Genomic DNA, 15,791 nt, shown 5'->3' on the forward strand with positions numbered 1-15,791 from the left:
CACTGCCTTCATCCAAATGCCCCCAGACAAAGAACTTGGATAGGTCTCCTTATAACTCCAGAATTACTGCCCTGCTATGGATGGCCTTACCTACCATTTCTTGGAAAGGAAAGAAAAAAAGAAGCCCTTAGGATGTTCCCAACAGACAGATTTCCTACTGGTTCACTCTCATTTCCTATTCTTTTATTGCAGAGTGAGGTGTGGCCTCCTCTTTCCCAGCTCTGTGAGCACAGCCTGTGAGCACAGCCTGCACAGGGCCTGTACATGATCCTAAGCACACGGCAGTTGCCTGTCGGTCCAGCTGGCTGACAAACTCTGCTTATTTCTCTCTGCTAAGTATTTCCTTCCAGAGCTGAAAATTCCCAGAAGAAAACATTTGGAACCCAGAAGGGAGCAAAACATAAACTCCCTATGTAAAAGCATGGGGGTGAGTGAGTGGCAGAGGCCGCAAACAAAATATTTTAACTGGAACCAAGGGGGTTTGGACAAAGTGACAAATGCCCTTCAAATGATTATTCGTGAGCCCTCTTTGAATGTTGTACCTACCTGCCAATTTGAAGCTTAAAAATAACAGGGTCAGCCCACTTTATTGAAATTTTCTTTATAAACAAAACCTGGGAGGATCACAGAACACAAAGGGACCTGACCTCAGATTGAAGGCCAAATAGCCCAGAATTCTCTCCTGCCTAAGAGGTTACCTCAGATGACTCTTACTCTCCCCTCAAAACAGCCACTCCTTACCTGGTGGTTGAGCCAGGAGCTGGGAATTTCTGGTCGTCCCCGATCTCTCAACACATTGTCCTTCATGCTTTCGACACAGGGATGCTCCCGCACCTTGGAACCAAATGGTGGCTCATAATCTTTCACTTCTGTGAAGAAAGCAGGCAAACACAGGGCCACTGAGGAGGGTGTGTGCATTCAGGGGACACGAGCCTGTTGGGAGGTCTGGCTGACATCATGAGGCACTGAGTGTCGAAATATATCTTTGATTAATTACTCAGAGCAAGTTTTTAATAATAATGGATTAAGACAAGAAGGAAGCAGTGGTTTTGGAAGGAGCTTGAGAAGTATTCCACAAAGGATTGTGGACTTATGTGCTAGCAATTGGGCTACCAGCTGGGGACAGAGTGGGGAGGAAGACCAACGAGGTCAGGAAGCTGACATTTTAACACAGGCATTCTTCATGGGGTGCTGTTGTCCCAAGGGAACAAAACTGGTTCTTGGGAGGTAGAAACAGTCTTACAGATTGCAGTGGTTTGCAGCCCTATGAAGGTCCACAGTCCATGAACAGATTTAACCCACCGTGTTAGATTTCATGGCGATATTCAGCCTAAAAAGGAAGGAAATTCTGATACATGCTACAACACAGATGAACCTTGAAAACTTTATGCTAAGTGAAATAAGCCAGACCAAAAAAAAAAAGATAAATATCGTATGATTCCACTTATATGAGGTATCCAGAATAGGCTAATTCATAGAGACAGAAAGTAGACTAGTGGTTGCCAAGGATTGCGGGGAGAAGAGATGGAGGATTGTTATGTAGTGGGTACACGGTGTCAGTCGGGGAAGGTAAGAGAGTTCTGGAAATGGATAATGGTGACGGTGGTGTAATATGGTGAAGGTACTTAATGCTAGTGAATTGCACACTGGAAAATGGTTAAAATGGTGAATTTGTTATGTATGCTTTTTCAAAGGGGGGAAACATCATGAGGAATAGAAATTAAGAAAAAAAAAGTGTCTACAAAGGCTCCTTAGGAAGCAATGATGAAAGAAGTTTGAGATATGCTATTTAGTAAGATGACAGAGGAGAGAGATTAATAATAACATAAACAAACAAAATTTTAAAAGGTAATTTTCCTTCACTGATCCACGGTATAAAGAAAATAACAGAGGATGATATAACCCTTCACTAGGACTTCAGGTTTCAACTAAGGTCAGTTTCTTTATAGAAACTTCCTTGAATATGCCCCCAAAGCCATCCTTGGTTAGATGTCCTGGGCAGAGCTATAGTTTAGCATGTGTCATATTTTAATATGACGAACTCCGATCCCGCAACACTGATGTTGTCGTTCAGATTAGGAATGGGGATGGGGGCTTAAAGATATGCATGTTTGAAGCTGACCTTCTACTCCAGGGAAATGTCACATTCATGTAATACATATTTTCTCAAACAGTTGTTCACTTTTTGTCTTATTATGAATTTTTGTAATTCCTCCTTTCGTCTTCTCCCTCACTTGAATATCCTACTCCCACCCATTTCCTTTTATTTTTAATCATGGCCTAAAATGTGTAAAACAATGTGTCCATTTGCCTCTCAGTCACCAGCTTTAATATTTGATTGTGGCAATCATGAAAGCCACCCTCAGGAAGCACTGCTCTCTTTTGCGGGGCGGGACTATTGAGGCAATGACATTCTCAGGTCTCCATTAAGACATGGAGGATGCCCATTGACAGACGTTACAACGGAGGTCATGCCTTTCTGGAGGCCATGTCCTACTTGCTCCTCAGTTCTTCTCAGAGTCACTCAGAATACCAAAGGCATTTACTTTGCGTGGAAAGAGGTATCCACAGACAGCTAGGGGGAAGCCTGAACCTGGGGAGAGGTGGTTAGAGGGCAGGAAGCCTCTGCCAGCCAGGTGGGCACCGATGGTCTTTCCTAGAACAGAACCTCATACATTGAAGCCCGGACAGTGCTGGGGAATTGGGCAGAGCTGAGGACTGGCAAAAAGTTGGTTTTCAATTCCAACTTTGTCCCCATGGTTTCAGTCATCCAGAGGCTGATATGCTTAATCCACTTTGGCGAAATTGCTGGGGCCAACTTACATATCTTTTAGCCCTACCTATCTATTTTTCATATTGGTTCTTCAAATATTTTTATTTTAGAAAATGTATGTAATTAAAACTGAAAAATTACTAAATAGGCTGGTATAGACAAAAGCAAATCTCTCTCCACTCCTAACCCCTAGTTTCACAGAAGTGGTTTAGGTTGAATGGTGGAACTAAAAGTGACTTAAATGTTTCCCTTGTTGTTTATAAATGAGCACTTCTCAATGTATTCTTTATAAAAGGCCAGGTGTTTTGCCCCCAATTCACTGGGGACCGAGGCCTCAGTAAAATACTGTAGAAATGAATTAAAAGAAAAATGGATCCACTTGAGTGTCATGGCAACACCAATTGCTATTGAAGTTACTAAATAACTACTCTCAGTTTCTGTCCTTATCATATCACACATCTGAAACAACCAGTTTGAGGACCAGAACCTTCCACAGACGACACTTGGAGCCGCATTGTTCTAAATGCTTTGCAAGGAATATGAGTTGCATCTTGACAGAGGAACTGAATACCAGTTACTTAACATATTTTAAGGGTTTCACATGAGTCAGACAGAGAATGGCGAAGAAGAGCCTTCAGAGATGTGATCCAACACCTCATTTTATAGCTGAGAAAACTGAGGCCAAAAAGTTCACTGGATTCCGGGAATAGCACTCAGAACTGCCGACTGTATTACTGTTACTTGGATGAAATGGCTTTGCCTTTTTAGGAGGCTTTCCTGTTTTCTCCTCTCTACCAAGCATTTCAGTGAGTTCTTTCTTCCCCAAACAGAACAAGCACAGCTGGGAACAAATGTGTCCCTCATCGCCTTAGCTAGGCCATCCCCACCATGTGACCCCGAGAAGGGGAAACTTCTGGGACCTGTTGGATGTTATGGTTTGCAATTTCCAAACAAGCTATGCAAAAACAAACCCACTGATGACAAAGAGCGCGCTCTCATTACTGCTGTTAATTACCGACATTAAACCATTCTGGGTTTAGGGAAGTCAGTGCAATGGGTGGTGGTGGAGGTGGGGGAAAATGAGACTTGCATGTTATGCCACAGGCACCGGCTTAGGGCATGGTTGGCAATAAAGTGAATGCAGTCTTTTCTAGAGTTCCTCTTTGTGCATCTGATCAAATGATACCCAGGCCCAGGCCTCCCTTCTGTGAAGAACTGCAGAGAAAGCAAGTTAAGGGGTACGTGGGGTTAGCACGGAGAACGGTACCCCGGGCTAACCTATAAGGAGGAGCAGTCAAAAAATTTGGAAACACCTCTGAGGAAAAAAAAAAAATCAAAGCGTTTAGAGAGTAAGACCGAGTTTAGCACTTAAAAAAAATAGTGCTAACGACATGCGTCATAAGTAGGGATATTATTAGTTGTGTTTACCCCAGCTACGTCATAAACTAGATACGAGGACTTGGAAAAGAAATGTCCACACTTTGTGCCTCAGTTCCCATATCCACAAAACAAGAGAAGTCGCAGTGCCCTCCACCATTACTCAGTACAGTTGTCCTCTCTTATCCACGGTAGACACGTTCCAAGACCCCAGGAGATGCCTGAAACCATGGAAAGTACCAAAACATATATACAGTGGTACCTCGGTTTTCGAAAGTCTCCGTTGATGAACATTTTGATTTACGAATGCCATAAATTTTATGGATCTATGGTGTCATTAGATAGTAAAATTCATGCTAAATGTGCAGTTTTCGGGGTTGATTTTAAAGGTCCGGAACGGGTTAATCCATTTTGCATTACTTTCTATGGGGAAACCGTGCCTCGGTTTTTGAACATTTCAGAACTCCAACGGTCTTCCAGACGGATTATGTTCGAAAACCTAGATACCATTGTTTGTGTTTACACACACACACACACACACACACACACACACACGATTTGTTCTCACTGTAGATCTTAGCAACTTCAGCATACAATTTTTATTCTTTCCTTATTAAGTCTAGAATTTCACCTTTTCACTTAAAGGAAGCAATTTACAGCTTCTCTTTATGGCAGATCTGAATTGCCAGCATTACTAACTACTCTTGCGCGTTGCGGGGCACTACTAAGTAAAATAAGAATAATTTGAACACAAGTACTGAGATACCAAGACAGTGGATCTGATAATTGAGACAGCTACAAAGGGACTAACAATTGGGGGACCGGATGAAGTCCGGATATGATGGACGAAAGGATGATTGACGTACCGAGCAGGACAACGCAAGATTTCATCATGCTACTCAGAACACAGTGCAATTTAAAACTTATGAATTATTTCTAGAATTTTCCATTTAATATTTTTGAACCATGGTTGACCGTGGGTAACTAAAACCATGGAGAGTGAAACTGTGGATAATGGGGGGCTACTGTACACTGCTATAGGACCACTGGCCACACAACCTTCTACACTCACACTTCCCATGCATGCTGGCCCAACTCCAAGTGGGGCAGGCTGGGCGTGTGGGAGTTCACCCTCCCAACTTGCCCCAGGGCAGCCCTCAACCAGAGACAGATGAGAGTTAGAAGATAAACACTCAGCTTCCTGTTCAGTGGGGTGGTGTGACGCTGAGGTATATGTTTGATGCCCCAGCCAGGGTCCCCACCAGCATTAGGCTCCAGTTGTCCACAGTGAAGACCCACTTGACCACACACCACATATTGGCTTCCTTCCCTTTCATGACTCACCTCCCCGTTCCCTTATTGGCATTTCCTGAGATCTCTTCCCAAATAAATTACAAACACTCAAAATCTGGTTCCAGGGTCTGGGACACCCAACCCAAGGCAGATGCCCACACAGCAGAATTATTTACTCAAACCAAGTCCCTGTCTCACCCACAGGCTGCTTCCTAAGACAGATGTACTGAGGCCGGACACCTCAGGCCCTCCCTGAGTGCCTCACACATCATTCCTAAGCACTTCACCTCGCTGCTTGAGAATAACTCGCTCTTCTTCCCAGCATCCCCTGCCTTCCCCCCAGTGTTTTCACTGACGGAAGCCACCCCGACTCACAGGCACTTGTAGCGCCGTTAAGTTCTCTCAGAGGCTCTTAGGAGAAACTACACTTATATCCCTCTTCCTAGTTCTGCAGCAGAGGGCAAGTCTCTGGCACAGCAATGCTATTCCTCTGAAAGTCAGCATCTGCTACACAGCTGTTGCTTTGTAGTTCCAACTTAACAGTGCAGCAAAGTTGTTGATAGTTTTCCCCGAAGCAGTACCCCAGCGTTTTGTCTGCCCTCCAAATTATACCGCCCTGAAATCCGGGGAAATGAAGTGCTTCCATCCTAGTCTTTTTAGTCTTCAATTCTTTTCTCCTTTTTTGTAGTCTTCAGTCCTTTCTCTCTCACCCCTCTTCCCGCCCTTCCCACTCCTTCCCTTTCTTTTTGACTCATTTGCACTTTTTGTCTGTCTCACAAGACTGCAGCGAGCCGACAATATGGTCAGGAGCCATTCTTTGGGTTGCGTTTATGGTCTTTGTTAAATACTTGCTCAGCTGGCTGCTGTGTGTCAGCTTCTATTCAGAGGCCAAAATGGCTAGGGATTGGGGAGTCGGTCTGCTTGTGGGCCAGCTTTGGCTGGGGTGACATGAAGCCTGTGCCTGCTGCATTTGCCAAGGGGGGCCTGAGAGGCACCCCACCTTCATCCGCCTCCCACACACCCTACAAACACTCGCATGAACACCAACAACCCAAAAGCCGCTGACAGAGATTTCTTTGTAAAACAGAAGCATGCTCTGTAAAAGACCCAGTCTCTGGGTTTGTCATTGCTGAATGGAGATTTCATGACTTTTCTCCTTCATTGCAAAACAGGAACACACCAATCACCTCCTGCTATCTTGCTCCCTCTTCAAACAACTATGAAGCCCTGTTTTCTCAGGTTTTCTTTCAGATGGTCAAAGTGTCTGAAATAATACCCTCTGTCAGTATCTATTCCCTAATTCTGCTTTATTTTTCTTTCTAAAATCATCATAACCCACCCCTGATATTCTACAGCTACTTGCTCATGACCTGTCTTTCCAGAATATTAGCTCTTCATTAGATTCACTCTCCCTTGAGGACAGAGGTTGTTTGTTCTTTCTTTCTTTCTTTTTTTTTTTTTTTACCACTGTTTGCTTAGCATTTTGAATAATGCCTGCCATGTAATAGATACTTAATAAATATTTGTTGAGTGAACGAATGAATACATCTTCAGAGAAATTTAAGAATAAGAAGGTTATCTCATAATGTAAGACACTGAGCCTGCAACATGCTACAGAATTTAGTTGCCTTGGGATTTATTAACAGAGAATGACCGGGGGGAGACAGGACAATCACTGGAATCTTTCAGAAGGGAGGCAGGCCGTCACTGAATGTGCCTCACTTCAGGTACTTTCAGAAAGGCTTCAAGTCAAAGGCCAGGATACACAAAGTACTACCAACTACCTCATCAATAATAATAGTAATAATAATAATGATAATAATAATAATGATGGTAATCATACCTGCCATCTATTAAACATGTTCTCCATTGGTCAGGCCAGTGAGTACTAGGAAAGTTAGAGCCTGTGGGCTACAGTCAGACAACAGGGCTTTGATTCCCAGCTCCACAACTTTCCTACTCCCAAAGCCTCAATTTTTTCACCTGTAAAATGGGGTTAATAATAGTACATACTTCAAAGAGTCCTTGTTAGATTAAATGAGCTGATCCATGAAGACATGGTACCTATCATTCCCTTGTGTTTATTTCATGACCAAACCTACTTCTACTAGAAAGCCCTTCCCTTTTGACCACTCTCTTCAATTACGACAACCCATCTTTTGAGCTCCTAGGTGGAAATTTGTGCTAACTGACAGAGTTGTTACCAGTTGGCTTCAGAAGGTATTATCATGTTTGCATTTTCTCACCTGATGACAGTGAGGGCTTCCCTGTGAGTGCTGTATCTTTCTCCCATTTTCTGTGCTGCTCTGCACAGAGGACGATGCTGGCTGATAAAGAAGCAATTCAAGAGGACACTCCTGTGTCTTACCCTTCCTTCCAGAGTTGACCTGTCCCTCGCTGCCTGACCCTACTGTTACACTCCCTTTAGCCGATGTGGGCAGGCAGCCCTCTGTGCCCTCTGCCTTACCCTCCTGCAGCACTAACCATAACCGAACTGCACTTGCGTGTTTATAAGTCGATTTCAGTGTTCCAGTCCCAGTAAACAGCATGAGACAAAGCCTGGGGGCAAGACCTAAGAGGCGTCCATAACAACAACTGCAGAATGAGAGCACGGTGTGGAGAGAAGCCTAGAGAGGCAAGAGAGGGCGGGCCTGGCACCCATGTGAAGGGTTTGGGCTCAACCCTCAGACAGAATGGAGTCATTTAAAGGCAGGAAAGCTAGGATTTCACATTCTCCTGCAACACTGTCCTCTGGATGCTTACTGTCCTACTTCATCCAATTAGATGTTCTCCCACTCAGAATAAACTGGATGGAATATTAGTTTCCTTACGCTGTGAAATGAAACATCCCTCTATAATTCCTCATACTATGGTTAAGTATACTCCACATTTCCTTTTTTGAAATGAGACTGCCAATGAAAAGTAGTAATTGCATATGTTGTATTTCAAGTCACAGGAAAGAAGTGTAAGCTTAAGGAAAGCCCTTTTACATCCTGCCCTCTGTCTTAGACCTTATAAATGAAAGCCTAACATCAACTAGAGGGACTTATTATTGATTTTCCTTGTAAGGTAATAAATGTGTCTGCCTGTGCAAATTTTGAAAAAGGAGAAAAAACAAAAGTCTGTTTGATCAGTAGACTATATGCTTCTTGAAAGCAAGACCTGTCTTTCCACATGTTTCTCCAACAGCTAGGAGGGAACATGTCCATCTTCAGGCTTTATGAACCTTCCAAGGGACTCTTTAAATATAAATGAAAAGTCTGAAATTAAGACTAGGCTAAAAAATCATCTGTCTTTAAGATTTTAAGACATGCCAAAAAGGAAAAAAAAAGTTCTTAAAAGACGTTCAAAGAAAGGGTTTAATACGCAAGTTCATACACTTAATCAAGTGAAGGGCTTTCTGTTGGACCAAAGTGAAGATAAATAACTTTGGTTTTTTTCAGTCTGAGCAGAGATGGGGGAAACAGGACTGTGGGCTGAAGATCAAACAAAATGAGAACCAGGATGGCCTCTTTCCGGTTCCCCAAATGCCGTCTGTTCTTACCCTAAAGGTTATGAAAGGTTTTCTGAGACGAGCTGAACAAATGAGATCCTGTTCCTTCCTTGGGAAAACCTGTTTATACTGTATCTGTTTTTAGATCTCATAAAAGTTGGTGAACTCCATTCCTCCTCATTAGCCCGAGTTCTTCCACACTCAGCAAATATCAACAGGAAAGGGCCTCTGTTGTCGCGAAGAGTGGAGGCAGGGTACTCACATGGGGCCCTAATAAGCTGGCTGCCCTGACAGAGCAAAAGACAGAGACACAATCTCCAGCTCATGTTTATAGAATAATGGGCTTCAAAGGATAGGAAAGATACTGAAATTTAGGTAAATTTATTCTGACAGTGACAACGGCATCATCTCTGACACAACTCACACCAGTCTAAGGATTCATTTTGGAACTGTCAAAGCTTTCAAACAGAAAATTATTCTCTGTGGCTGAAACTTGGTTATACAAATCTCACTGTGCAAGGAAAAACTAAGTTACTTTTGAAAGTGCTGTGGGGGAAGAAATCTTAGGCAGGAAACCAGAAAATAACAGTGTCAGCCAGACAGGAATTACCATCCCCATGCAGAGACTCAGAGAACTAGGTGATGGCACAGCAAGATATTCAGTGCGAGGGGGTGACCTGGACCCATCCTAGAAAACCAGGTAAGCATGTGCTAAACAGGATGAAGAATCAGAGCCAGCAACAGTGGCAAGCAAATCCACCTTGGGCAAAATATTGGGGAGTTTGGCTCAGTGACCAAAGCTGTGGCAGTATGAATAACAAAACAAAGAATATTGGCTATTCATAGACTAAAATAAATATCTATAACTCAATAGTGTTATAAATACATAATCAAATGAATAAATAACAGGAGGTGGTGAAAGAACAGATGTTCCTTATAGTAGAATATCTATAATAAATGTAGAAGGAATAAGAATAATAGAGAATCACTGTCAGGAAAGCATTACAGTTACAATTGTTGCAAGTAAGAACTACTGATGGATCCTAAAATTAGCAGGCAAAATTATGACAAGAAACAGGTCTAGTATCCTGACTATACAGGTGTCTAGTATCTTTAGAAACAGGTCAAGGCGCCTTCCCATGAGATAGGTATTAATTACAAATAGAAAAAATAGTTACTTTACAGGGGAGAGACCTGGCAGATACCATCTTCACCAAGGATCAAACTGAACAGGCACACTGACATCTGGTGTCCCAATATGAGAAATCGAGGAGGACACAATGTCATTTCTGTGGTATTCTTGCCCAAAATACACAATCTCAGTTGAATCATAAGAAAACATCAGAGAAACCCAAAGTGAGAGACCACCTGTAAAATAACTGGTCTAAATTCTTTGTAAGTGTCAGGGTCATGAAAGATAAAACTAGACCTGTCACAAGTTGAATGAGACTAAGGAGACATGACCATTAAATGAAATGTGGGATCTTGGATTAGATTCTGTTCCAGAAAAGGACATTACTGGGGACTTGGACATTCAAATAAATTCTATAGATTAATTAAGAGTATTGTACCAATATTAATTACCTAGCTTCACTATTTTTGCAACTATGCCATATGTTAAATGAGTACAAAACAAATAGTTAAAAATAAAATTGGAGTAAGCTTGATCTGCCTTCCCACAGCCAGAACCATGATGGGACGTGTAACTTTCTAAGGTGAGACGTAAGACTGTGATGGAAACTACTAAGAGGAGAGTCAGAAAAAAGATAAAGTAATGCAGACCTCAGCCATGCTCATGTCCAGGAAGTTCAGGGGACAATAGTATCTAAAACAACGACATTCCTCTGCACCCTTGAAGAATGCAGCATTCCTCAATTATTTCTCACCACTAGATTTTCCAGAACCTAAACAAATATGTCAAATCGTTCTGCTTGTTTGCCCAACAAAGGCAAGTCATGTCCATAAAAGTAAATTTTGAGTCAAATTCATCTCCTGAACTTTATAATTCTGAAAAACCTTAAAATACACACAAAAGAAAAAAAAATCAGATACTTTTTTGAATAATATATCCATTTGATAAGTAAAAATAATTCTTATATTCTTAGTGTTCATCGCTTGCCAGATATTTAAATATCTGTGGAAAGATATGTCAAGAGAGAAAAGTAATTATGTTTCAAGAAAGGAGATAAAAAAGTTTTATGCTCCAAACATAGCTTTCAGATTAAAACCATAGGCTTTTCAGCACAATTCCAAATTGTTCTGTGTACTGCCAGACCTCAACTAGCTCTCATTGTGGGGTTAACTCTTCTGTAACCCTGGAATCGGGTCTGAAGCAAACAACATCATTTTGAAGGCACATCTGCCACGGCACCAGGATGGGGGTCCATACATACCTCCCACTGCATTGCAGCGCGACGTCATTTCCCAGAGCACCAGCGCCATAGAGTAGACATCTGTCTGCTTGAAGGACTCCACATTCTCCAAATTCATCCTGGACTCTAGGACTTCTGGGGCCATGTATCTTGCAGTTCCCACCTAAAGCAAAAACAGACATTGAGGCCCATTATTTAATCCCAGCTGCATTTTTATTTTTGAAATATAGCTGATGTTTATCCACTACATGAGGAGATAGTCTTTAAAAAGCACAAAAATAATGAGACCTGCACAGAAAAGTATAGCTTATGTAATTATTTTTAAAAGTAGGTGTTCTCTTCCTGAAAGGACCTTTAAAGAATATAAACAAAGCATGCCAAAATAAGGTCTGCCTTGTCTAATCCCATGATATATGTCACCATATTATACAATAAAATCCTTGCAGTTAACCTGGGAAACAACATCTGTGATACTTTAGATGTTTATTTTTGCTTTTGCAAATAAATATTTTTTCATTCCTGAAACTCCAAGATTTATGGTGGAAATAATAATCATTGCCATTAGTTTTGGTCACTTAAGGACTGTGTTGATCTTCTTTGTTTACTCCATGGCCCATTCTAGTGTGCCAAGGATGTAACATAATTTCATAAAATCTCTAGTAAATTAAATTGCACGAAAATCGTAAAAGACTAAGTCTGGATCTTTATGTAGTTTTATTTGGATGATGACTGATAATATAAAAACACTGGAATACAAAGGAAAAAAGAAAAATGTATATTTCTAGGGAATATTTGATAAATATTTGATAATGCAGCATGTATAGCTTGACTAAATAACAATGAAGTCCTACCTTTCCAAGGATCTAAGGAAGGTCAAGTGAGTTAATATTATTATCGCAAGGAATATTTCTTATTGGCATGCACTAGAAGAAATTTTTCTTTTTAATAGGTCATTGCATGACTCATTATCCTGGCACAATAATCAGTTCGTGTTTCAACATGTTTACCTCAAGATTTCCTGTGCCAGGGACCCAGAGGGCTGACTGAGCAGTAACTAAGTGCTTCAGAAGCACGTTCCTGCACCTGGTTAGAGAAAATGTTGGTGCTCGCGACAATTAAGCTTCCAGCATGTGAAAACATGGGGGTCCGTTATTCATAAAGGATGTCTTGGTAATTTCTAGTCACTTTCCAATATCTCCTTAGCTAAAAAGGTTTCTATTTTAATCTGTGAGATACTTCAAAAGCGGAATTGTTCATTCCCTCAAGTCCATCACTCACACAAATACTCATTGGTCACTTTCACTGTTCAAGGTATTGTGCTACATGGGACCAAATGGATGTGGATTTGGACTTCAAGGAGATTGCTTTCTAGAATGGTAAAAAAATAAAAAAATAAAAATGAAAAACCATAACCACTATAACTACCAGAGAAAAAAGGGCTGAGTGCAACCATAAAGAGAGGAAAATAACAGATAAAGTACTAACACTGTTTGAAGCAAAGAAACATAATTTGCCAATGGAAGAGAAATGAGGATTGGTTCAAGGAGAAAAATGTCCTGAAGTGGGGAGGATTTGAAGAAACCAAATGCTTATTAGCAAAGGCACCCTGGCAGGAGAGAGTGGGGCATAGGCAAGTGTCCAGAGTGTAGGACTGTTTGAGGCAAGATGCAGGAGATAGGGATCAAGGGGGAGGGGGGGCAGGGACAAGGTGAGGGGGATCCAGGTGTAACTCACCTGCCCACTGTTGGCCAAGTCATCCACAGACAGAGTCGGGTCGAGACGCAGGGAAAGCCCGAAGTCACACAGGCAGCAGGTCAAGTCATTCTTGACCAGGATATTGGAGCTCTTGAGGTCCCTGTGCACGATGGGCATCTTGGGCCTCCCGCACAGGGTGTGGTCACTGTGCAGGTGAGCAATGCCCCGCGCGAGGGAGCTGCCCAGCTTGCGGAGGTCCTCCCAGCTGATGACGTGCCGCGTGAGGTACTCCTGCAGGTTGCCCTTGGCGTGGAAAGCGGTGATCAGCCAATACTGCTTCCCCAGCTCCGTCTTCCGCTCCTCCGCTGTCAGGAACTGGAGGATGTTCTCATGTTTCAGGTTGATGTCCGAGAAAATGTCCTTCTCCATCTTCCAGGAGGCATACTCCTCGTAAGGGAAGATCTTCACCGCCACGGTCTCGAACTGCTCTGATGTGTTCTGCTTCAGCTTGGCCTTGTAGACCTCGGCGAAGCGACCTTTCCCCACCAGGGTGTCCAGCTCAATGGGCAGCAGCTCGGTGTTGTGGTTGATGTTGTTGGCGCACGTAGAGCTGATGTCCGAGCGGTCGTCTTCCAGGATGATGGCAAGCTGCTCGCTGAACTCCATGAGCTTCCGCGGCTTGCTGGTCTCCCAGGAAGGAGTCAGCTTCTGCTTCCGGTGAACACGGTAGCAGTAGAAGGTGATGATGACGGCGATGGCGATGCCCAGGGGTGGTAGGAGGCTGATGCCTGTCACTTGGAATATGACTAGCAACAAGTCAGGGTTGTTGGTGGAATAGTCTGATGTGAAAACAAAACAGGGGAGAGAAGGAGTAGGGTTGAGTAGGGATGCACTGTGGAAAAGGGGGCGCCTACCTCAAGTGTCTCGTTTTAACCTTAGTGTAGTTTTTGTAAGTAATATATCGTGAATCTTTATCCCAGGGATGGATGCATTTAAACATCAGCTTAAGTGTCACGCTCTACTAGAAATCTGGGAAAACTTGGAAAATAGTTTATTTTACATATTCTCATAGCACCCTACATTTTCCCTGCGTAACAATTTAGCACAACTTTAAATAACTATGACTCTACTTAGTGGTTTTTATATCTACTTTCCCCACCCCCAGCACACTGAAAACACCATGTTGGCAGGGACCATGCTTCCTTCTTCACCACTGTAAACAACACCTAGCACACATCAGGTCTTCAAGAAGTACTGAATACACAGACAAAGCATTTACTTAGTGTTAACTATACCCAAGGTATTGCAGAAGGCTTTGGGAATATAAAAAGAATGACAACTCCTGCCTCCAAAATATTGTATATATGGTATGTGGTAAAAACAAAGAGATTGCCAGTGCTGCCACGGTCTTTGCTCTTTTTGTAAATTCCAGCTTGTACTGTTCTGACCAACATCCAGGCTCAGCTCTGGGCCTATCGGTGGTGGGGAAAGGAATCTGTGGAAAGGGTCTCTTTGGAAGTCAGTTACCTTATAAGTCACCCAGTATTACTCTTTCCAGTGGTGCATGTAGTTGGTAGTTTCACAGAACAGAAATACTTAATAGCAACCATGGGAACATTACTATGAAGGTGAGAGGAGTTAAAGAAAGAAATGCAGCCTGGACCTCGGAAGCAGGCCCTGTGGGTTGATGGAGGAGTCTTTAGCACCAGCTATCTAACTAGAATGTCATGTATATCAAACTTTGATTCATGTGCTAGCCTTGGTTGGAGCTAGTTACACGGTTGTCCTCTTGGGAAGGACATGGATGAAATCGTTCAGTAGATAGGAGAACAGTGAAAGACAGTTCAGTGAGAGCTTTGTGCTAGGCTGCCTCCATTGGCCAAAAATGCCAGAATTCTATTGCTCTATATGTCATTCATATTCCCTGAAAGGTTCCCATTAATGAGCAGGCTTTATGAAATGCTACATTCATTCATTAAACATAGCACTCCTGAGTGCCTGCTATGGGGCTGGCAGGAGTTAGGGCATGCATGCAAATGCCTAGCAATATACGTCAGTCTGAGATGGGAGCTAAAGTTGTACTGCAATCTATGTAGTGGTGGAAAGTGGAAAAAGTGAGAGAAACAGGGAAGGCAAGGACTGCTTTTGAGTTGGCCAATGAAGAATGGGAAAAAGTCAATGATGGGCAAAAGGAATGTTAAATTAAGAAGTAAGAATAGCTGATGCTTTGCACAAGGGACTGGGAGGAAAAAGGTTAAGTAGGTAGTATGGAGCCAGGCATCATGTCACAAAAGGGATTTGTAATTATTCACTTGGCAGTTTTCACCTACTGTAGGTATTTCAGGAGGGAAAAAAAAAAGTGATGAGAATACAGTCCAGGTGTAATAGAGATAACCATAATCCTTTGAAGGGAATCCATTACCTAAATTTTATTTGATACCATCACTTTAACAAAGCATAGTTAGTGGTGCAGCCGCTGTGGAAGGCAGTGTGGAAATGCCCCAAAAAATTACGAATAGAATTACCATATGACCCAGCAATCCCTCTCCTGGTTATCTACCCCAAAAATCTGAAAACATTTATCCATAAAGACACATGTGCTCCAATGTTCATTGCAGCTTTGTTTACAGTGGCCAAGACATGGAAACAACCAAAATGTCCTTCGATAGATGAATGGATAAAGAAGTTGTGGTATATATATATACAATGGAATACTATTCGGCAGTAAGAAAAGATGATATAGGAACATTTGTGACAACATGGATGGATCTTGAAAGTATGATGCTAA

The 15,791-nt window shown here is 42.4% G+C and overlaps 1 protein-coding gene across 1 annotated transcript in view; it reads right to left on the minus strand.

Annotated features, from left to right (window-relative positions):
* TGFBR2 (transforming growth factor beta receptor 2) overlaps positions 1-15,791 on the minus strand; it is an 83,290-nt gene that overhangs the window by 4,887 nt on the left and 62,612 nt on the right. The window contains exons 4-6 of the mRNA XM_019745289.2: positions 13,043-13,842; positions 11,330-11,471; positions 742-869 (exon numbers count right to left, since the gene is read on the minus strand). Of these exons, the coding sequence (XP_019600848.2) occupies positions 742-869; positions 11,330-11,471; positions 13,043-13,842 (1,070 nt within the window). The remainder of the gene's footprint in view (positions 1-741; positions 870-11,329; positions 11,472-13,042; positions 13,843-15,791) is intronic.

Source organism: Rhinolophus sinicus, linkage group LG10 (assembly GCF_036562045.2).
Source record: "Rhinolophus sinicus isolate RSC01 linkage group LG10, ASM3656204v1, whole genome shotgun sequence".
Classification (NCBI taxonomy): Eukaryota; Metazoa; Chordata; class Mammalia; order Chiroptera; family Rhinolophidae; genus Rhinolophus; species Rhinolophus sinicus.